Genomic DNA, 23,771 nt, shown 5'->3' with positions numbered 1-23,771 from the left:
GGGGAAAGGTTGATGTAAATTCCAGAGATGTTATCAGTATGCCAATTAGACGACTTATAATGAAATACATTTTATCTTAGCCAGGGAAAGCACGTGAAAGCCTGCAACCCACCAGAACACATTTATGTTCGCCCAGCACCAGAACATTAAACAGCACCCTGAGGAACCATCTCCTACAGCTATCCTTGCTTTAATACACAACATCACAGGCTGTGTATTAAATTATATACACGGGGGTAGTAGACTGAAAGACGTTTAAACAGATGAAACCTGAAAAGCAAGTGCGAGCAAGCCTTAATGGTAAAAAAATAAACACCACTTGTTACTGATGCTGCCAACAAGAACCCCACGCCCCCGAGCCGCGCCGGCAAAGCCGCATGCCCCGTCTGGAATCAACAGAAAGGCCTTTTCGGGCCTGGAACTGTTTGCGCACTTGCCGTGGGCAGCATTCCCTAAGACAGGTGATGCCTCGCACCCGCCAGGCAGGGACAGCTGTGGCAGCCTCTCCTGATTCCGTTGTGGGCACATGACGAGAGGGTACGTTTATATAGTGCACTTTGTGTAAAGTGAACCGCCGTAGGACACGGGATGGGCGTGTCCCCGCCCCAGATCTCCTAGCTGTGCCAGGGTGCCTCTCCGCAGCTGCCATGACAAGCTCATCCTGAGTATGCCACACAGCCAACGAACAGGCCTGTGATTTACTGCGTCACCAAACAAGAACACTTCTATAGCTAATAAAAGAAGTGCAACGCAACTGACAGAAACAAGAAGCTTCGGAGGGGGAGGGGGGCCGCGGGGGGTGTTTCTGTGCGCTCGTGTGTGTGCGGCGGCGGGGTGGTGGTGTGTGTGTCTGCATGTGTGCGTGCATGTGTGCTCGTGTGTGTGTGTTTCTGTGTGCGCATGCGTGTGCGAAAGCAGGGGGAGGTGTGGCTGTGTGTGTTGGAGCTTCCCAGGAGACAGGAGATGTGCACACGCTCGCGTGGCCCGCTACGATCCGATTCATGCGCGTGGCCATCTCTTGTCTCCTGGGAAGCTGAGCCGGTGACTATAGGTCTCTGGCGAGACCACGCTTTCGCACGGTAATCGCCACATGACCTAAAAAGGAAAGGAGCACAGGTGAAAAAGAGTGAGAGCTCTGGGAGCACGTTTTTTAAATTCCTTGGTTATGCTTTTTCAAGTCCTTCTCTATATACCTCCTATAGAATACAAAACTATCATAAGACACCCATAGCCTGTAAGCAGACTTTACCTGGGACTATCCTCACTTTTCATTGGTATAGGACCCACACCTTGCATTTGTCAACAAGCTCCCTGACATGTCTATCTTGAAGGTGAAATCCTAACTGTGGCAACACCTTATTAATAAAATGAATCTTTCTTACCTGTGTTAAAACAGTCATTTATTTCTCGTTCTTGGCTGTCCAGAGAATTCATTTGATATTGATGTCCCTCTCTATTAAGCCTGGACAGCACTTCAGGATGAGCAATCCTATCACCTGTTGGAAAAGCAGACAGAAATTCACAATTCACAGAATGGCATGAAATTATTTAGCATTTACCTTCAGTCTAGTACCCCGTCTTTAATTTCCAATTTAATTCAACACATCTTCTCTTTCAATATATTTGTGGTATGTAATGCTTAAAATATAAAATTCCTAAGAATGACTGTATACTACAGCAATATTTAGTGATACAGTAAACACAACTAAGTACCTCGGACCCAAAATACGCCAGGTTTTGCTTACCTAGATAGGCTACACGTCGATATTGCCCTCCTCCAAGAATCCCATTTAGCCCCTACACATAAAAGTAATATAGGCAAAAGATGGGCAGAGACAGTGTTGAGCTCTTCATACTCTTTCTTATTCAAGAGGCGTGTTAATCTTAGTAAAGAAAGGGACACAATTTCATATTGATAGCACCATTACGGATGATCTAGGTCGTTATGTGATTGTAACAGGACATATTAGAAGACAACGACTGGCCTTGGTTAACACTTAAGGTCCAAATGTGGATGACCCTGACTTTTATAAACTTATTAGGCGTAAAATTATCGAACTAACTGAAATGACTCTACTGTGGGGTGGGGATTTGAATCTCTCCTTACATGATAGACTGGACAGGTCGGGCGTTTCAAGGGTACCTCATAAACGGGTGGTGGGGGTGATGCGAGCTATCTTAACCGAATGTCACTTAGTTGATCTTTGGAGGCTGCGCAATCCCCAGAGTATGGAGGCCACACATACTTCTGTGATCCATAACAGTTGGTCTTGGATATACTATTGGCTGGGGACAGAAGAGATAGCCACCTGGACAGGAAATATACGACACCTGCCCAAAACCTTCTCGGATCACAACCCGGTACTATTAACATTAGACCTCACCCATTACACACCTCCATCATATATGTGGAGATTTAATGCGAAAGCACTACTAGACTCCACATATACTGACACCATTAGCCAGGCCAGTGCGGACTACTTTGTGTTGAATCAATTATCTACTGATGACCCATGTTTACTATGGGAGGCTTTTAAAGACTACTATGGGGAATCTGTATTAGCACCAATGCTGGCATATTGAAGGTCATTCGTAACCAACTCACAACACGGGATGCCACATTACGTGCTCTGGAGCGTGAATACGAAAGAACGCAAAATGCGGCTACATTGGAGTTTATTAGAAAGGTTGTATCGGAGTATCAGACATTTGCAGATGACGAGCTTAAATATCTAACGAAACGCCAAAATGCACGGTCCTACGATGAGGGGGGTAGGCCAGGTCAAACTTTAGCGAACAAAATATGCTCTGGCTTTACGCTGCAAACGAACCTTTCCATACGGGACGATAAAGGTAAGCCCCACTACGATACGAAACACATATTGAGTGCATTCATGGAAACATATGGGGACCTGTACACGTCACGTGATACGCCAGAACTGGCTGAAATATTGACCTATCTGGAAGATGTGTCGATAGCATGGTTGTCGGATACACAAAGAGAATAGCTCTCACTGCCGGTAACAGTGGAATAAGTTATTGAAGTAGTTAAATCACTCCCGAATGGTAAGGCACCAGGCCCAGACGGCTTCACCAGTGAATTTTATAAGGCTTTTATTGAACAACTAGCATCCCATCTTGTGGAAATGTATAGGGACGCTCATGATCAACAGATATTACCACCCACATTAAAGGAAGCCATGATTATTGCTTTATTAAAACCAAATAAGGACCCTGAGCAGTGTGAATCCTATAGGCCGCTGTACTTAATAAATACTGATACTAAAATCTTGGCCAAGATCCTCGCAAAACTACTGCAGCCATTAATGGCTAATCTTGTAATCCTGGATCGATCAGGGTTTATACCCGGGCGATCGACCGCTCAAAACACCAGGACACTGTTTGTGCTATCACATTACCTTACCCTAAAAACAAAGGTCGCTGCAGTCCTTTTGGATGCAGCTAAAGCCTTTGCTTCAATCGAATGGCCCTACCTCCACACTATACAGCAACAAATGGGAATCCCCCCAATCTACATACAATGGGTACGGGTATTATATAAACCACCTACGGCGCGAATTAGAGTTAACAAATATGTCTCTGATGCTATACCAATAGCAAGAGGCACAAGGCAGGGGTGCCCATTGTCCCCCCTGCTCTTCGTGATAGCCCTTGAACCACTGGCACGCAAAATTCAACAAGGTCATAAATATGCTGCGCTCCAATTCCCACAATGACCATTATATATCTCGCTTTATGCAGATGATATGGTGCTATACGTCTGTGACTCTGATACAAACCTGTCTCCACTTTTGAGAGAATACATTAAATTTGGCCATCACTCTGGACTCCAAATTAACTGGTGTAAATCTATCATCCTTCCATTAACAGATGACACATACCCTCACCCAGCGGAATTCCCGCTTGAATGGCGAACTGATCCCATCAAATATCTCGGGATCTGGTATCATCGTGATCCAGACATAGTAATTCGCACAAACTATGGGAGGGCAATCAGTAACATTGAGGATAAAATAGAGCACTGGATCCATCTCCCATTAACATTGACGGATCGATTGGCCTTTGTCAAGATGGGCATTTTACCTAAATTATTATACCTTTTAATAATATTCTCGTCACACCACCAACAACTGTATTTAAAAGGATAAACACCATAGTAACTCAACTAATATGGGCAGGTAAACAAGCCTGCATCGAGCTGCGTGCACTTACACTACCTTTCTCCAGGGGAGGTTTTAAGGTCCCAGATTTTCTACTCTACTTTTTGTGTGCTCAAGCGCAGTATGCGCATCATTGGTACCACCATGTTCCCTACCTATCACATGTAGCGGTTGAAGAAGGGGATGCGCACCCCATTCCGCTAAATGCTATATTACCACATCATCGGCCCACTTCACTCTCACGACATTAATACAGTTGGCACTACTAATGCCGCATGGCGGAAGATGGGCAAACTGGCACGCAAATTGCCGCTCTATGCACCTGCATTGCCACTGCAACATCATTTAGAACTATCAGTAACTCAGGAAAAAGTGGGAATAGGGCTGTTGAGACAAGTAGGTATCGATACAATGGGGAATTTGTATGGCACTTTTGTAGAACCTAAAGAACTGTCCTATATCAACAATCAGACCTTACTCTTCCAGTTCACATATTATAGACTACAGAGGACCTTCAAGAAAATCTACCCTTCTTACCCTAATGAAACAACACAACTATCCATATTACAACTGCTACTCACGAACCTCGAAATACACAAATGGTTTCAAAACTATACATTAAATTACAGGCAGACATTAATAACAACACACACAAAGCATTAGAGAGATGGAATAACACGCTTGAGAACCACCAAACGGAGGACGAATGGGCGATCTGTGGCACCATAACCAGCATGCTCACACCTACAGGCAACCTGCGCATGTTACACTACAAATACCTGCATCAAACGTATCATAGCCCTGCCAGACTTTATAAATATGGTCTCCGTTCGGACGCACGGTGTAAACACTGTAGGGCAGAGGATGCCAATTTTATACATCTTGCCTGGGAATGTGAGTTGGTTAGTAGATACTGGGGAGAGGTTGTGCGGATGCTACGTGAAATAGTGGGTGTTCAGATTGGATGCATGATTCGCACCTGCCTGCTGGGTCTCATCAACAATGTACGAGCTACCAAGCGCAAATTTTGCATGATAGCATTACTCCTGGCCAAGCAGAGGGTTTCACTGTGTTGGGGAAGTTGGGAAGCCCCAAGAATCAAACAATGGCTCAAAGATATGGTCTACTGTAAAGACACTTTACAGACGTATGAGGAGAAGCTGCCCACGGGTTCGAAACCAAGAGATTATTGGATATACCTGGTTACCTATCTACAAGTAAATCAAACTGCCTAAATATGCATTGAGATGTAAAATGTAATTTCATGTTCAAAGGTGATACTGATTGTTCTGCAATATACTGGATGATGAACATAACTATACTGTTGGACCCGGCCCTTTTGGCAGGTTCACCCCGAGACTTTTTGCTTTTTCCTAGCCTGTTTCTGGAACCTGGTGGTTGTGATTTTAGGCGTCTGCGCACTTTTTCACTGTGGTACAGTGTAACGTGCGTGAGCTCTCTGTGTATGTGTGGTGAGTGACCTGCCCTCCCATAGGAATGAATGGGGAATATGTATGCCCATGGTAGTTCCTGATGTGTGGGGAGTGCAGGGTCGAGTTTGGTATGTGCAAACTCGTGAGATTGAATGATGCGCAATGGTTATGCGGCATGATTGTGTCTAGTTAGAAGTGCCACTTCTAGAAGTTGGCATATTTGTGTAATTTGTGTCTGGCGTGAGATTGGCTGAGGCTGGCTGGTGAGCCTGGCTCCAAGAGTCTGGGAGGGTCTGCCCCGGTGGTGAATGGAGTGTTTAGCATGCTGATGTGAGGGGAGGAGTGAGCCTGGGCCTGCTTTTGGATTGACTGTCTGGTTTGAGGGTCCTGAGTGAGGCTGGGTTTTCCCCACACAATGCTGGCTCCACCCCCTGGGGTGCGTCTGATGTCCCTAGCCTGGCCAGTGAAGGGAATTCCCTATAACCAGTTCTAGCTGGTTCTCACACTGCCTGCACCCTGCTAGACAAAGGATTTCTCTGTATAAAAAGGGGCTGTGTCCCCTTCCAAAATGTTCTTGTTTCTGGACTTGAAACGACCAGGGGCGTGCTGCTGCTGGGGCCCAGGGGAAAGGTTTGCCTCCCTGGGCCCTGCCCAGCCCCTGGATGCTGGAGGACTCTTCTTTGCAGGGAGCTGTTTTGCTCCACTTTTACTCCTCCAGGACTGCTGGGACCTTTTTGCTTGCTAGTAGTGGCTGCCCAGGACCTTGTCCTTGAATCCTGAGCTGCCTGTGACCCTTCTTGATGCAGGGGTTACTTCTGAGGACTTGTGGGGCTGTCCGTGCCCCCAGCGCGATGTGAGCGCTTTATTGGGGCTCTGCAGCATGGAGCTGCTCCCTGTCCTGCTCTTTGTGCCTCGCAGGTGCCCACCCTGCATTTAGCCCGAATTCCGATATATTTTTATATCACGGGTGCCACCCCATTTATTTGATTGTCTAACGGGTGCTCACCCCGTTTCTACTTTTATTTTTGCAACCGAGGGTGCCCACCCCTCTTTGTGCCCCTCGGAATCACCGCCGCAGCCCGGATGAAACACCGGAAGAAGAGGTCCGGCCCGCTGCCTGGTTGTGGGCGGGGACGGGAGGACGTATTTTCCGCTTCCCCCTGCCTGGGGGAAGCCATTGCCTGTGTTGCCGGTCTCCCGTGCCCAGAGAGGGACCGGAGAAGAAGATGGCGGCGGCCGCTGTGGGGCTCCCGTGACCGAGAGGGAGCCCCGAGAGAAGAAGAGCCGAGAGGTAGCGTGGCCGGAGCTCGAGTGAAGAGCCCTGTGTGCGGGCAGAGCCCCGGCCCGCAGCCCGAGTGCGGAGGAGTGCCGGCAGCAGGGGGGGACGCCGCCGAGAAACGGCGCGACGATGGAGCCTCCCCGCAGCAGAGCCGGTGAGTGCGGGACAGTTCTGCTTTGTCCTTAGAGCGGCCCCGGTTGTAAGAGGGCCGCTCCCACGAGTTGGGCATTTCCACATTTAGAGTCCCCCGAGCAGGACTCCAACGAGTGGGGCATTTTCTTGATTGTGAGCCAGAGAGGCTCCCCGCCCGCATTTGTAATTAGTAGCCCAGAGAGGCTCGCGGTGCCGCATTTGTTCAGAGCCCTGAGAGGCTCGTGGCCGCAATTACCTAGTTTTAGTGCCCAGCGAGGCTCGTGGCCGCATGTACTTTATTTGGAGCCCAGTGAGGCTCTGGAGGGCATTTTATATTTGGAGTCCAGAAGGGCTCACCGCCCACATGATGTTTAGAGCCCAGTGAGGCTCTGTGGGGACACAAGTGTTTTCAGAGCCTGTGTGGCTCCAACGTTCTGCGCAGTGTTGTGTCAGAGCCTGTGTGGCTAAAACGATTGGGCGCAGTTCTGTTCTACGGTCAGTGAGGACCCTGTTGCAGTTTTCCCAGCTGCCCAGCAATTAGTGGGCAGCTGCACCGTTTAGGTCTTGTGATTGTTCCCAGGTGCCCAGCAATTAGTGGGCACCTGCAATGTTTAGGTTTTGCGCCGGTGGCGCACCCCTGACTGGCGCTGCATTGGCAGCGCGCCCTGACCTTCTGGACACAGGGTTCTTTACTCCCTTTATTAGATGGGGGCTGGTATGTGATTTTATTTAGGCGCAATGTGATTATCTATGTGATGGTAATTGCCTAATGTGAGTTTTGCGCAATGTGATGTGGTGCTAGGAAATGTAATGCATTTAATATGATTACGCACCTTGATCTTACACCTCTGAATGTTTTTAGGCATCATGTGTTTTCGAGCTATTGAGTTATGTTCTGCACCTCTGAATGTTTTTATGCATCATGTGTCTTCCTTGATTTTACACCTCTGAATGTGTTTTTGTTTTATCATGTGCCTTGTTATGACACCGCTGAATGTATGTTTTATGCATCATGTGTTTTCCTTCCCTACACCTCTGAATGTTGTGATGCGTCATGTGTAATGTGTTCATGCCTATACCCCTAATTGTATTGTGATACTTAGGTGGTTGCTCTTTTTAGTACAGGTGGTCCTAGTGAGGTCCTGGTTCCCTGCGTGACATTCTCCTAAGGTGTTTAGGGTTGCGTAGGTGGTACTTACCTGTTACCAGTAGTTACTGGTTGTGATTTATATTTGCTAATTTGTGCTACAGTGATTTTATATCCTATATTCTATTTTCTACTAAGTGCTGATTCTGACAGGCGCCCACGTGGCCCTGTCCTGTGTAAATAATCCCTTGTGAATATTGCCCGTGCCAGTTGGCACAATGTACATGTGTGATTCTATCTGATGTGTTTTGACAATACAGAAGTTATTTTTATATAACCTTGTGTGGAGTTCCTTTTGTGGTGTGCCTAGGATGTTGTTGCTGTTGTGTGCTGGCGCAAATGTTTTACACATTGCCTCCGGGATAGGCCTGTCTGCTCGTGCCAAGCTACCAAGGGGGTGAGCAGGGGTTATCTTGGCGTGTGACTCCCTTGCCCTGACTAGAATGGTGGTTTCTGCCTAGCTTTGGCGTCAGCCTTAGCCAACCAGAAATAGCCAGTTCCAAGATAAACTGTAATATATATGTTGACAATATGTTTTTGGACATTGTAAGTCTTGACAAAATGTTAATAAAAAATATAAATAAAAATTTAAAAAAGTACCTCGGACCCATGCTGTTATTCTGTGAAAAATATGCAGCATCCTGGCTGCTCCTTCAAGATCTACATAAAAGGTAGCTAGATGCTGGCCAAGCTTAGGTGTTAAATTGAAGCAGGGTTTGTTAAATCACTGATTCAGGACAACCTTGTGTTATCATAACTTAGAAATGTTTATTTTTTTATTTTTATTTTTTATATATTTTTTTCAATCTGACCACCAGATACACATCATACATTGTCATATTACAATTATCATTTTATCCAGTTGACACATTAGGAAATCATTGTAGTATTCATATAAACCGACATTGCGAACATTGTACAGGGTTATACAGGCATTTATCACAGATCATCCGTCCTTGCCTCCCACCGTCTTGTGTATCCAAATATTCTTAACTGCCACAGGAATATACAATCAGTTATTCACATTGGAGGTTCCGCATCAGCGGGATGGCCGGATAAAAGTCAGCCACTACGTGTTTGCGTGTGTGTTTTGTAAGTATATCGTCAATGGCTCCCAGAAGTCTCTGGGTCTGGAAGCCAGTGGTATCTCCTCTGCATAGACCTCCAGTGTTGTTTTGCAGTATGTCATATCTATGATCCAGTCCTTGAATCTGGGTGGCCTCTTACTGCCCCATCTAATCGCTATTCTACGTTTCGCCAGCAGCAGCGCCACTGCCAGGAACTTTCTTCGTCTAGCGTGTTTAAGCTTTTGAAGTCCCAGTAGGCACGTCTTAGGCGTGTTCGGGATATGTTCCGCAAGTATGGTCTGTAACCCATCAGTGACAGTGTGCCAATAGGCTTGTGGGTTTCGGCAAGACCACGCCACGTGCAAAAAATCTGCACCAGCTGTGCCGCAGCGGCGGCAGGAGTCAGTGTCCCTGAGTCCCAATTGGTGTAGTTTTGCAGGCGTGTAGTAGGCCTGGTGAAGGACCTTAAAGTGTATTAAGCGTAGATTCCAATTAGACGTTAGGAGTGTGAGCTGCGTGCAGCTATATTGCCAGTTTTGTTCATCTATTGGCGTGCCTAGCAGTCTTTCCCATCTATCTTTCGGTGCCGTAATCTCCCCTGCCTGCCCTCGTTGGGCCGTGGTATATAGTTGCGTTACCAAGTGAGTTCGTGATGGGGCTATAAGCAGTGCCTGCAAAATCGCCAGTTGCTCCGGTTCCTCGGAGAATGTGCTGTATAGCGCTCTCATGGCCGCACGAAAGCGCAGGTATGCAAAATGTTTCAGCGGAGTCTGATGTGCACATAGGGCGGGGTCTGACCAATTTAGAAATGTGTTATGTGGGAACGCATGACCCATGGTTCGGAAGTCCATTTCCTCTAATAGTGTCTAAATGTTGGGTTCTTGCGTCACTGTTAGCTTAGGGTGTTGTGCTGTTGGGAGGGCCCGCGCGTATATCGGTAATTTATCCGCTCTTCGCGCCAGTGCATGCCACGCTCTCAAGGTGTTCTTCGCCGTGTGTATCGTGTCTTTTGGGGCATAACGTATGGGCTCGGCCAGTAACGGCAACAGCGATCCTGGGGTGACGCTGTCCTGTTCTACTGCAACGTGTGGTATGTAAGCATGGGGCTGTGTCCAATAGTGTGCGTGTTGAGCTTGTGCGCAAATATAATATAGTTTCAGGTCAGGTGCCTCAAATCCGCCCAGGTGATATGGCTGTGTCAGGACCTTCCAACTCACTCTGGCGTGTCGTCCGGCCCATGTCAGCTTTTGGAGCACTGAGCACAATTTATCAAAGAATGCGTTCGACAGCCAAATGGGGACGTTCCAGAACAGAAACAGGAATCTAGGTAGGATAATCATCTGCTGAAGAGCTATTCTGTCTGCCATGGAGAGGGGCAGTTTAATCCACCTATCCACTTGCTCCCCTAATCTAGTCAGTGCCGTTCCATAGTTTTCCCTAATGACTATATCTGGGTCTCTGTGGATCCATATCCCCAGGTACTTGACCGGGTCAGTGCACAATTTTAAGGGATAGTCTAACTCTGGTTCCGTAGTGGTGATGGTGAGTGGAATCACCACCGACTTATCTCAGTTGATACTGAGGCCAGCGTTTTGTTCATACTGGACATACTCTCTGATGAGCGGGTTCATGTTCCTGTTCGGGTGTGTGGTGTAAAGGACTAGGTCGTCTGCATACAATGAGATGCTAATCGGTCGCAGAGTGAATTGCAAAGCAGTGTCAGAGTGCTTCTGGCGAATCTTGCAGGCCAGTGGCTCAAGTATCAGAGCAAAGAGCATGGGGGACAGCGGGCATCCCTGCCTCGTGCCTCTAGTGATTGATATGGGAGCCTAAGTTAGACCATTAATACGTATTTGTGCCTTTGGTGTCGTGTACAGCAGGGAAATCCATTGCAGAAAAGGTTCAGGAAACCCCATTTTGCGCAGGGTCACGAACATAAAACTCTATTCCATGGAGTCAAATGCCTTTGCGGCGTCCAAGAGGGCCGCCGCCGCTGGCACTTCCGGGTCCAGCTGGTGATAGAGGGAAAAAATCGTACGGAGATTTTGAGCCGTGGACCGCGTTGGCATGAAGCCTGCCTGATCCAGCAAAATCAGGTTACAAAGGAGTGGGTGTATTCTATTTGCTATTATTTTTGCCAGGATTTTTGCGTCCATGTTAATTAAGGATAGGGGTCTATAGAATTCACATATCAGGTGGTCTTTGCCCGGTTTCGGAAGCGATACTAGTAGCGCTTCCATAAGAGTGTCCGGTAATGTGCCTTCATCGTACGCATCTTCGAGCATTTCTGCAAAGTGCGGGACCAGTATGTCCCGGTATTCTTTATAAAACTCGCCCGGGAGTCCGTCCAGGGCAGGGGCCTTGTTATTGAGCAGTGAGTTGAAAGCCTCAATTATTCACTCTTTGGATATCGGGAGACAGAAATATTTTCTGTGTTTGTCGGACAGCCAGGCTAGCCCGATATTGTCTAGGTATTGACAAACGTCCGAGGTTGGGGATGTTGCTCGTGCCGTGTATAACTGTGCATAAAATTCAGTGAAACTAGTCAATATAGACGGTGTGTCATATACATGTGTATTCTGCGCAGTTTTTAATTCTGTGATGTGTGGCATGTTTAGTGAAGGCTTAATTTTGAAGGATAAGGCCCTTCCAGGCCTACCTCCCTCACCATAATTTCACGCCACGTACTTGCGTGAGAGGCATTTTATTTTGTCTGCAGCAAATTCGTTGTATCTATCAATGTGTTGTCTTATCTCGGCTAGGATAGAGTCTGCTGGACTCTCCTCGAACCTTCGCTCCAATACCTTTATGTCGCTTTCGATTTTTCCCAGTTGGTTCTGGATGTCCCTCAATATCTCCACATGGGTGCTAATGCAATAGCCTTGTATGGTCACCTTAAATGCTTCCCACAGAGTTTTCGCGCTCTGGACAGAGCCCGTGTTGTGTTCGAAGAAGCTCATTATAGCCTGTCTCAGCCCCTCTCTGAACACCTGATCCTGTAGTGCGGTGTGTTTCAGACTCCAGGTGAACTGTCTTGGTGTGTGCATTGGTAGGTCTAGTTTGAGTATGACCGGTGCGTGATCTGACAATGTCTAAGGCATGTGGGCCACCTCTGTAGTCCAAGTGCTAGCGTCTTGAGTTACTAACCAGTAGTCGAGTCTGGACCATGTGAGGTGTGTGGACGAAAAACATGTTCCCTCTAGTTTATCCAGATTCCTCTGCCTCCACACATCCAGCATATTCCATTCAGACATCCCCTCCGCAGCACTCTTGCCGAGCGTTTGCCGTATCTGTCCAGGCCAGTCGATCATTCTAGTGTTGGATCTAGACAAGTGTTAAAGTCCCCACCCAGATTATGGTGCCTGGTTGCATCTCCCTCAAAGTCGACCAGAGTTTAGTATAAAAGTCAGGGTCGTCTATGTTCAAGCCATATACATTCACTATGGTCAATACAGAGCCCCCGTAGTTACCCTGTAAAATGACAAAGCGCCCCTGATCGTTCAGAAGTGATATGAGGTGAGTGAAGGGGATAGTGCGTTTTACCCATATGAGAACCCCCCCTGGCATAAGACGAATACGAGGATGCCAGTCTAAACGAGGTCCACCATTTACCGATATGTTGTTCCCGAGTGTCGGTGAGGTGCGTTTCCTGCAGGCAGGCTACATCTATTTTGTGCCTGTCTAAATATGCTATCACCTGCGTATTTTCTGTGGGTTATGCAGGCCCCGGACGTTCCACGTGAGGAGGTTCAGAAGCCTGCGATCTTTAGAGGGGCCACCCATCCTGTGCAGTCCAGTATAGTGTAAACTCTCCATGTGTTCGCCGTCGGAGCATGTTAGTCTCAGATGTGTCAGCCTTCAATCTGCCAGTCAGAGTTTTTGGTTCCCCCCCCCCCCCCCCCCCCACCCCCTCCCACTCCACCGCCCCAAAACCAGTGGAGACATCCCTCAAAACGTTCTTCATCTTGTCCCACAACCAACTTCATAGGAAAGAACAAGAAAATACAGAAATCAAAAAAACTGTGCCATACACGTGCGTGGGTCAGAGCTGCCTACCCATTTCCTGTAACCAACGTTACATGAGTCCGAGCCCCCTGCGTCGCAGTATCAACTCCTCCTCCCCCACTGTTTCCGGACATTTTATCAAAAGCCGCAGGGCAACAGCATAGAATGGCAGAGCAGTGCCTACTTCAGTCCCACCATTTTTATATGCAGCAGTCCCAGCACAGGAAAGATATAGTAAATAGTCACTTATCTGGATACGTTGGCCGCTGCAGTCCCATTGTGCTGGTGCTAGTGTCCAGTTTCTACGGGCTCTTGTGTCACGCCGTCAGCCCACCGCCACCCCACAGACCCTACGCAACACAAATACAAACTATTCCACATCGGACAGTGCGGGGGGTTCCCCAAGTATGCTTCTTGGTGATCTTCTCCTCACACTTTGCTTCTCCTTTTGCTTCAAGAATGTCTGCACCTCCTCTGCGTAGTTAAATATTCTCGTTTTACCCTCAATTGTGATTTTGAGCCGTGCAGGGTATAACATCGCGTAGGGTATTTGAAACTCACGAAGTTACTGCTTTGCGTCCATGAACTTCTTCCATGTCTCCTGCACCGCAGAGGTGAAGTCCGGATATATGGAAATGTTCATTCCTTCATGGATGAGCGCACCTAGTTCTCTGGCTTTCAGTAGCGCTGCATCACGGCCTCTATAATTGAGTATTTTAGCTATAATGGGTCGCGGCCTAGATCCAGTTGGTGGGTTTGGCGCCAATGTCCTATGCGCCCTTTCTACGATGAACACTTCTGAGAAGGTGTCCCGGCCAAGCATGGAGAGGAGTAGGTTCTCTACATAGCGTTCCATTGGGCCTGTGTTGGTTGGCTCAGAAACACCCATCAGGCGGATGTTACTCCTCCTGGACCTGGCCTCCAAATCCTCTGTCTTAGATGCCATCATCACCAGTTGTTTCTCCATCCTGGTTTGCCTCGTTTCAACTTACGTCTGAGAGTCTTCGGCCTCGGAGATCCGTCGCGCCGCCATGTCTAGGGCGCTCCGCATGTTTATCTAGCGGTACAAAAGGGAGTGGTGATGGACGGAGCATCTGAATCAATCAAACACTCACACCCAGTCAAAAGATCTGGGTTTAATCCATCACCGTTCTTTAGCCCACTCTGCCACCCCAGTTCAGACATGGCTATATGCTAATCAGTCTGACCCTGTGCTTCTTGGGAACAGTCCAGCCCGAACTGCCAAGCCATGTCTTCCCTGGACCGGAAACAAGCTTCCGAGGACCGGTTTCTGGCATTCCAGCCGTCTTCAGCCTGGCTTGCATGAATCCAGCGGCAAAGTGAGCAAGGGACTCATGTCTGAGCATCCCCTGCCACACTTATGGCGGCCAAAAGAGGTACAAAAGGGGGTGGTGATGGACGGAGCATCTGAATCAATCAAACACTCACACCCAGCCAAAAGATCTGGGTTTAATCCATCACCGTTCTTTAGCCCACTCTGCCACCCCAGTTCAGACATGGCTATATGCAAATCAGTCTGACCCTGTGCCTCATGGGAATAGTCCAGCCCGAACTGCCAAGCCATGTCTTCCCTGGACCGGAAACAAGCTTCCGAAGACCGGTTTCTGGCATTCCAGGCGTCTTCAGCCCGGCTTGCTTGAATCCAGTGGCACAGTGAGCAAGGGACTCACGTCTGAGCATACCCTGTCACACTTATGGTGGCCAAAAGTGGTACAAAAGGGGGTGGTGATGGACGGAGCATGTGAATCAATCAAACACTCACACCCAGTCAAAAGATCTGGGTTTAATCCATCACCGTTCTTTAGCCCACTCTGCCACCCCAGTTCAGACATGGCTATATGCAAATCAGTCTGACCCTGTGCCTCATGGGAACAGTCCAGCCTGAACTGCCAAGCCAGGTCTTCCCTGGACCGGAAACAAGCTTCAGAGGACGGGTTTCTGGCATTCCAGCCGTCTTCAGCTTAGCTTGCTTGAATCCAGTGGCAAAGTGAGCAAGGGACTCACGTCTGAGCATACCCTGCCACACTTATGGCGGCCAAAAGCGGTACATATGGTGGCCATAAACGGTGTTGGAGGTATGATTCAAAGTACAGGAAGAGCCCACTGTTAGGCTCTAGGTGTTCCTGGTACCAGCCTTCTTGACCTGGACAGCACAAAATGGTTGCTGCCAACCAGATACACAATTCTGCCCTCATGCTGCTGAGCCAAACTCGAGCAGGGGAAGGTAGAACAATAGGCATCCTGTCACCGGGAGGTGTGACCACCTCCCAGACAGGATTTAGTGTATTGGGATGGGGTGGGTGCACTTGCAGCACCTCATAGTCTGCAAGTGGGGCACATCTGGTGTCCCGGTGCATAGTCCAGTTCAAACCAGTCCTGGGAGCCATTGGCTCCTGCTCTGGCAAGAAACTGGACAAAGGACATGGCAGTAGCCTCCCCCCTGCCCCCGAATATACCCAACCATTTCCCAGGGGTACTTAGGGCTTACCTAGGTGTATGTCCCTAGATTTGTTGTGGGATAAGATTCAGATCAGACACCACTTCTTCTTCTATTGTCTGGGCACTCTGGACTTCGCTGGACTTTGTTTGGGCCTGACTTCATCTCCCTTCCAGTCTGCTGCATCATCTGTGCCTGTGCATCATATAGAGACCTTCCAAGGCCTGTGAAGCATCAAAGACACTTGAAGGAATCTTTCTTGGAGTGAAGAAGTCACTCCCCTGCATTCGCAGCCACCGCAACTAAGTCGACCGGTCTGCTGATCCGGAGCTCCTATGGACTGCAAAGGCTCAGCAACATAGATGGCAGTTTTCCACAGCTCCCGAGGCATGCCCTGACCTCTCACCATACTTGAGGCCAGTGGGGGTTGAAATAACCAAACCTGTGTGCATTGTGTCAACTTGCAGTTGCAAAGGCTTGTTGACTTCTTTTCAAGAAGATCTTCGGACTCCAAGTAGCCCCAACCTTGAGCACCTCTAGTGATCAGAATTTTCAGCCACACCATATCCTGTGCATCTTGGCCTGCATCTTTTGGTGAGCTGCTTGAGGTCCTCCTGCGATTCCAGTGCCTCCAGCCTGTGGGTCCACTTGAGGGTCACCATTGTTTCTTCTGGGCTCCCCCGATTCCTCTGGGCCTACCCAACTCCCCTGCTTGTTGTGAGTCCCCTGGACCTTGCTGGTCCCGATCTTGCTCCTTCTTCACTTCTTGCATTGAATGCATTTGCCAAGGCTTGTTGGTGCTTCTGCCAGACATCAAACCCTCAGCACTCTACATCCTTTGTGGGACAGCTGATGCATGGCTCCTAGTCCTCCTCAGCATCACCTGGTCCTCACAGCCACAGAGTCAAGGTCATCGTCACCCATCCTGCAACACCCGACATTGGATGGCATTCGTCTTCCAAGTCTCCTGGTCACTCCGAAGTGACAAAGACTTTGTCCCCTCTCATTGCAGGTACCTCTCATCTTGAATTCACCTTCAGATTCCACAGTCACTTTCTCCTTTGTCAGCAGTGGCAATTTGCCAAAGTCCTCTATTGGGTTCGACAGCGGTCTCCGACACACTTCACACGTATGTTGGGTGGCTCTCCAACCTTCTGTCTTCCATGGGGTTTCTTCAGGGTGCACTGGGAAGGGTCCTTAATCCTTAAAAAAATCCAACCGCAACTTAGACGTAGAGTTGTACGAAGCACGGAGTCCTGTTTACACACTGTACACACTCTTCCTGGGGTCCCTATCTACTCACCTTGGGTGGTTTCTTGGGTCCCCATCACTTCTACGTCCTCTCGACCCTGTCTTGATCCAAGTTGTGGTTCTATACCACTTTCTTATTATATGGTTTGGTCCCCCCTGGGGTCCACTATGTATTTCGTGCTATTTACTGTGTTTCTTTGCTAAAGTATTGTGTGCATTGTGCATATCTCCGGGTAGGAGATATGTCTATGTGTTAGAGAGTTTTATATAATAAATACATATTTTTATAAATACCTTGTGTGGTTCTTCTTCACTTAATCTATGCTATAAGATTGTATTCTGGTAAAAACAAACTGCTTTACACTCCTGCTCGACTCAGCCTGTAGGCTGCTCTCCACAGTTACCACTTAGAGAGTTTTCTAAGGTTGTCTAAGGCCTCTTAAGTCACCATAAGGGTTGTCTGGACTGGTGCAAGGTGACCACTTACATAAATGGACATCATATACCAGGCCAGCTTTTCACACCTAGGCATACCCTTCCATCCATGACAACAATGCAAACCGTATTTCCATGTTATACACATTGGAGTCAATATGGTCTCTGGTTTTTATCATGCTTGTTTGTTTCGCATATGGAAACCCTTTTATACCTAGATATTATTAATGGCCCAAATTTCACTACATAGGTTGGAGAGGCATATGCACCTTAAGCATTCATGCTAAGGACAGCTGGGGTACTCTGCCTGATACTTGCAGGTGAGTGTCCTCCATTTTGAATATAGTTCCACGGTGTCCAATGTATTTTTAGGAACTATGTTCCATTGGCTATGCTTGGCCTTTTCTGTGGGTACATTTTGGGATTACAGAGCCCTTACAACACATCTGTAAATTATTGACTGATTATGTGTTTTCTCCACAAGACAAATTGGCTGCCTTAAATCAAGTTTTACATCTGGCTAGGTGTACAGGGCTGGGGCCGGTGCCGGGAATGGTGAGGAGTGCTACCCAGGTCTGCCGTCAACTAGATGATAAACCACTGGCAGCGGCAGAGGCTCCTGTATTCTTTCCACGTACTCGAGAACTGTCACAAAGGACCAACAAAATGGACCCCTACTACTTTATTACTAGTTTATCACCAACTGGTGCTTTTTAGGTCTCGCAACCTATCAATGCGCGCAAGCGCATTGAGCGGAGCGAGAATTCATGTCTCGAAAATCCTCGTGCAACCAAGGGCTTCTTGCGCTGCGGTTTTCATTGAGTTCAAGTGAATCACGTGACCAAACAAGCACGCGCATTCACGGCCGCAGAGCACATCAAAGGGCTTCGCCCAGCGTGCGCTCTGCGGCTTCTCCTCCCCTAATTGAATCATGGCCGGCCGCAGGCCGGCCGTACTTTCAGTTTCCCGGCAACGCTTGTTTATTCACGCCCCCCCACCAGGCTCTCCCGCCCCCATACAGCTTCCCTCCTAATCCGCCTGCCTCCCCTCACTCGGAATCCCGCCCCAGGCTCTCCCGCCCCCATCCGGCTTCCGTCACAAGACGCCTCGTGCATTGCATTTGCACCTGGCCCCCGATAGTTGCTCGGCTGCTCACTAAAGCGAGAATGTATCAGGTTCTTTAAGCGCTTACTGCACGCAGTACCCATCATCTAAAGACTGTACTGTTTTAGTCGTGCGCTTGCGGAGTTAGACAGGCATTCTGTAAAGACAATACTATGCATCATGCTTAGTGCAGTCAGGCACAGAATAAAAACCCTGCACCACCCGTGCCCCTCGTTAGTGCAGCCAGACACATACTTCGTGAAACCCTTCATTTTTGGTGTACTTCCCAAGTGCAGCCAAAACACGCAGACTTTGAAACACGTCAAACAGGCCCTAAAGTCACTTTAAGGCTTCCAGTGGGTGTAATCAACACGTTCAAAGTCCACGTCACTGTGCATAGACCCAACGGAGGTAAAGGGCCAAAATATCTACAGAAGGGGACACCACACTGCATGCCCACAAGGAAGTTCTGATCCAGGCCTGTACGCCTAATCAATTTATCGACAGACAAACGCCTGACACACAGAGGTAAGTCCCACGTCGAGGAATGACTCAAAGAGGTATCAATCATAGAGGCCAGATGAAAACACCATCTGAAACCAACAAACACAATAAAACGCCAACAATAAACAATTGTCGCTGACAACTACATTTTTACTCGTAAACGTGCATTAGAGGCCCAAATACAAACAAGTCAACAAATGGAAACCATTTGTAAACTGGCATCTGGAACTGGCGCAGGGCTGTCCGCCTATGAAAATGCATCTGCTATCTCATGGAGATTTGGAACTGCCCTCTTCCTTGTGGTTAATAGCGACATATTCCACAGTTATTGCCTATAACCCAGGGTGCTTATTTTAATACCACCTAAATAACAGACACACATAGATTTAAGAAGAACAAATGTGTTTATCAAAGGGGTACAATACATCTGACACCCACTGTCTCTGCTCCATACGTTGCATTCTTTAGGTGAAAGACACGGAGTTCAGGTGAAATCATTCATAATACCTAGAAGCAGTCTGATCACGCACTTCAGCGCCTGAGGGTTAAGCCGAGGGCATTGTAGGAAGCCTGCAGCCTAACGTGTTATTTATTCTGGAACTTGCCATACACAACCTCAGGAAGTCACTGGTTCCAAACGGACACTTTAAAAATGTTATATCCCCTGTACAAAGTTACATTTGTGCAGTATTCCCCACCCCAACAGCTGTGCCATTTCACTGGCATTGCGGGCAAACTTTTCGACAATGCAGGCAAACATGAACTCTGATCCTGCCTAGCAACAGCATCTTTTCTCTCTGAACACTGCAGGCAGCAAACACTGACAGTCCCGCCTGGAAACCACCTTCCCTCACTGCGTGAGGTGCGGCCCGCATTTCAGGCCCAGCCCCAAACACGACCTACAGCTTTGTGGCCCGGCTGACAGGCAGAGCGCACTGCAAGGAAAACTCCCAGGAGGCGTTTATTGCAAGGCACTCTGCTAACAACAAGCACTGGCGTTGCCAATAGGTCTCGCAGTAGGAAAGTTGGAGCTATTGGTTTTGTAAATGATAAAGCCCTTTATGTTTTTAAAATGAAAAAATAAATAAAAGGCATTGTTATTTGCAATTGTAATAGCTCTAACTTTCCTAATGCGAGACCTATTGGCAATGCCAGTACTTGTTTGTCTTGTTTTAATGTTCACACAGTTGTTATACATCACCATTCTCTACATTCTGACACACTGTCTCATCTCAACACACATGAAGGGGGAAGGGACATTGTCTGCTCTAACCAAAATCCAGGTAGCTGTCAGTCATTATACTGCTATATGGTGCAGATAATTAGCCTCAATGTGAGGGGCCTGAACTCATCAACTAAGAGAATGGCACTACTGTCCCAACTCAAGACCGCCCGCTGCAACATATGTCTCTTATAAGAGACTCACCTCTTAAAAAAGGAATGGGTTCGAATGCGGTCATATAATAGAGAGCAAAGTGTTGTACTAAGGATGTACAAAATGTACTACCCCCACTTCAGGCAACGCAACAGTAGCAAAACTGTTACATCACACAGGGGCAAAATGTACTACTCCCACTCCAATCAATGCACCAGTAGGGAAAGTGTTTGATTGTGGCGGGGAAAAATGTACTATTTCTACTCCAGTCAGTGCAACAGAAGGGAAAGTGTTTATTGCAGAGGGATACAATTTACTGTTCTAATTCCAATAAATTCAACAGTAGGGAAAATATTGGATTACGGAGGGGTAAAATTTACTATCCCACTCCAGTCTGTGGAGCAGTAGGGAAAGTGTTGGATTGCGGAGGGGTAACATTTCCTATTTCCACTTCAGTCAGTGCAATTGTAGTTAAAGTGTTGGATTGAGGAGGGGTAAAATGTACTATTCCCACTCCAGTCAGTCCTACATTAAAGAATCAGACTGCAACTCCAGTCAGTGTAACAGTAGGGAAAGTGTCAGATTGCGGAGGGGCAAAATGTACTATTCCCACTCCAGTCAGTGGTAGAATTTACTATTTGAACTCCAGTCAGTGCAACATTATGAAAGAGTTGGATTGCGGATGAGTAAAATGTACTATTCCCACTCCAATGAATGCAACAGTAGAGAAAGTGTTGGCTTGCGGAGGGGTAAAATTTACTATTCCCACTCCAGTAAGTACAACAGTAACAAAAGTGTCGGATTTCAGAGGGGTAAAATTTACTATTCCAACTCTAACAAGAGCAACAAAAGTTCCTCTCCAATTTGTGCACCAGTAGGGATAGTGTTAGATTGTGTGGAGGGGGAAAAGTTACTATTCTCACTCCAGCCAGTGCAACATTAGAAACAAACAAATTCTCTTCAACACAATAAAATAGTTTCAAAAACATACTAAACAAATATAAAAATGTAAAAAAAAGAAATACAAATAGATGTTATATTGAAAATAAAATAAAATACATATTGCAATGTTGAGTACAAAGCATGAATAACAACGAATATTAGTATAAGTAATATACAAAAATGTTTTTTCTTTTAAATACATTTCATTTAAAAATTATCTATTATCAAAACAATATTTATTAATCAATTTTATTTTAGTTACTCCCAATCCTATATCCCTAGAGGACTCACAACCCATACCTAAAATTAAACTTTAAAAAAACATCATTTACACTATTAACACACATTTATCAATAAACTAATTCTCATTAATTACAAATGAATTATTACTTAATTATAATGAATTTACTTCCCACAATATACCCTACAAAACACACAACAGGCTCTCAAAATGTAACTTAACAAAGCATTAATTACACATTTAACTTAATATTTTTTTAATATCAATTACAACATTAATTATTATTAAATTAAAATACATTTTCTTCCCACCCTATACTGCCACAAAGCCCTTTACCTGGGCCTAAAATATGACTTAAAAATGGAATTGCGTAATTAACATAATTAACCCCACAAACCACACCTACAATTAAAAAATAATTATTTACACAATTAACATAATTATCACTAAAATAAATATAAATTAACAACTACTTATTAATTAATTGAAATTAAATTACTTCTCACCCTGTACCCCTATAAACCTCAAAACCTGCACCTACATTTTAAATTAATAACATTAATTAATTGTACAGTTAAAATAATTATCAATTAACTAAATATTATTATTTAAAAACGAATTATTAATTATTATAATTAAATTACTTCCCATCCAGTACCCTTATAAACCCACAACCCTCTACGGCACTAAAAATCACAAAACTTAATTAAATTAAATGTAATAACTACTAGAAATTTAGCAACCATATTAAAAAACAACCACTCATTATACAAAAAATGAACCTAATATGCATTTTAAAATACATAAGAATAATTGAAAAACGATATTATAAACAACTATATTTTTGTAAACGATATTAATGACTTTGATATTTTAAAAATCAATATTACTTACTTTAAAATCCATATTCTTGACAAAGATAATCTTGCAGGTGATATTTCCATATCACAATATTTTGGACACGATATCTTGGTAGGACAATATTTTAATTTTGCTATTTTGTCTGAATACCGCCTGAAAAGCGTCATATCAATCCTGCAGCGCAGGATACATCAAACTGGGCTCTCTGAGGCTTGCACCGGCTCCCTGTCTCCTGTTGCTTTGCTGGGACTTGGTCCCATAGCATGTCCTACGATGCAGAAGGTGAGGCGTTCCAATGCCAGAAAAGTGACAAGTCACTCCCACAGCATGGGACACATGTCAGCGTGCCAGGGCCACGCCTGGGCAAAGCCTGGGCCAGGGGGTGGCACATCTGCACCTGTTCGCACCCAGACAAGGCTGGCTGGGTCGGTCCCCGTAGCTTTGGTTTCCTGGCTTTTAGTTTCTGCTGGCAATTATTGAGTTTGGCATCTGGTCCTCCCCGCAATGTTACTTATAATTGTTTGGACCTTTTCTCGAACTGGAAGTAAGTGGTACTTAGCTGCTATTTCCATTTTTTGCAGCATAGTAGCAAAGCAGGGGGCCTCCGTCGTTGGGGCCTATATTCTCCTATTGTAAAGGCTTACCAGATTTACTGGATTTAACGGCCAATATGGGTAAGTGGAAGATTGGATCCACTAAGCCAGTAGCTGACACGAATCGGACAACTATTGACTCATTCCTTACATGCACTGTGGGTGTTCTATCAAAGAAATAGATTTGGTGGAACAACATCTGTCCCTCGTTATGGCTGGGCAAAGTGTCCACGTGGCAGCTGGTGACTTACCTAGACTGGTTAAGGACAAGGACCAGGAGGTAGGAAAGAGAAATAGTACTAGCATTAATAAGGTTTAGATGTTTCTACTAATCAGCATTTCCATTGTGTAACTGGAGTAGTTGCCTCCATTATGGCTTCTTCCTCCTTAGCCCATTCTCCTGTAGCTAAATGTGAAAGGAAGAGCCGAAAGGCGTTAGTTGTTAACCTAAGCCCCCTCACCAGCCCTACTAGTTTTAGGGACAAAACCCATCCCAGGGGCGTAACAGAGGCCCCCGCAGCCCCCGCGTTGCGGGGGGCCCTGCGCTCCTGGGGGCCCCTCTGAAGCCAGCAAGCACAACACATCACTTCTGCTTGTATGTTATAGGTTACGTAGCTTACGTTACGTTTCCCCGTCTTTGCACCTCGCCATGGTCTCTTTTTAAATTAAATGGTTTGTGGCGCGCAGTTCTGGGGGGCCATGCGCTCCAGGGGGCCCCTCTGTCCAGGGGGCCCCTCTGAAGCCAGCAGGCACAACACATCAC

The 23,771-nt window shown here is 46.6% G+C and overlaps 1 protein-coding gene across 1 annotated transcript in view; it reads right to left on the bottom strand.

The window, feature by feature from the left end:
• LOC147676778 (uncharacterized) overlaps positions 1-23,771 on the bottom strand; it is an 804,990-nt gene that overhangs the window by 415,528 nt on the left and 365,691 nt on the right. The window contains exon 4 of the mRNA XM_086945211.1: positions 1,383-1,496. Within this exon, the coding sequence (XP_086801337.1) occupies positions 1,383-1,496 (114 nt within the window). The remainder of the gene's footprint in view (positions 1-1,382; positions 1,497-23,771) is intronic.

This window comes from Lissotriton vulgaris, chromosome 12 (genome assembly GCF_964263255.1).
Source record: "Lissotriton vulgaris chromosome 12, aLisVul1.2, whole genome shotgun sequence".
In the NCBI taxonomy this organism is placed as follows: domain Eukaryota; kingdom Metazoa; phylum Chordata; class Amphibia; order Caudata; family Salamandridae; genus Lissotriton; species Lissotriton vulgaris.
This window is presented reverse-complemented; position numbering and strand designations above follow the sequence as displayed.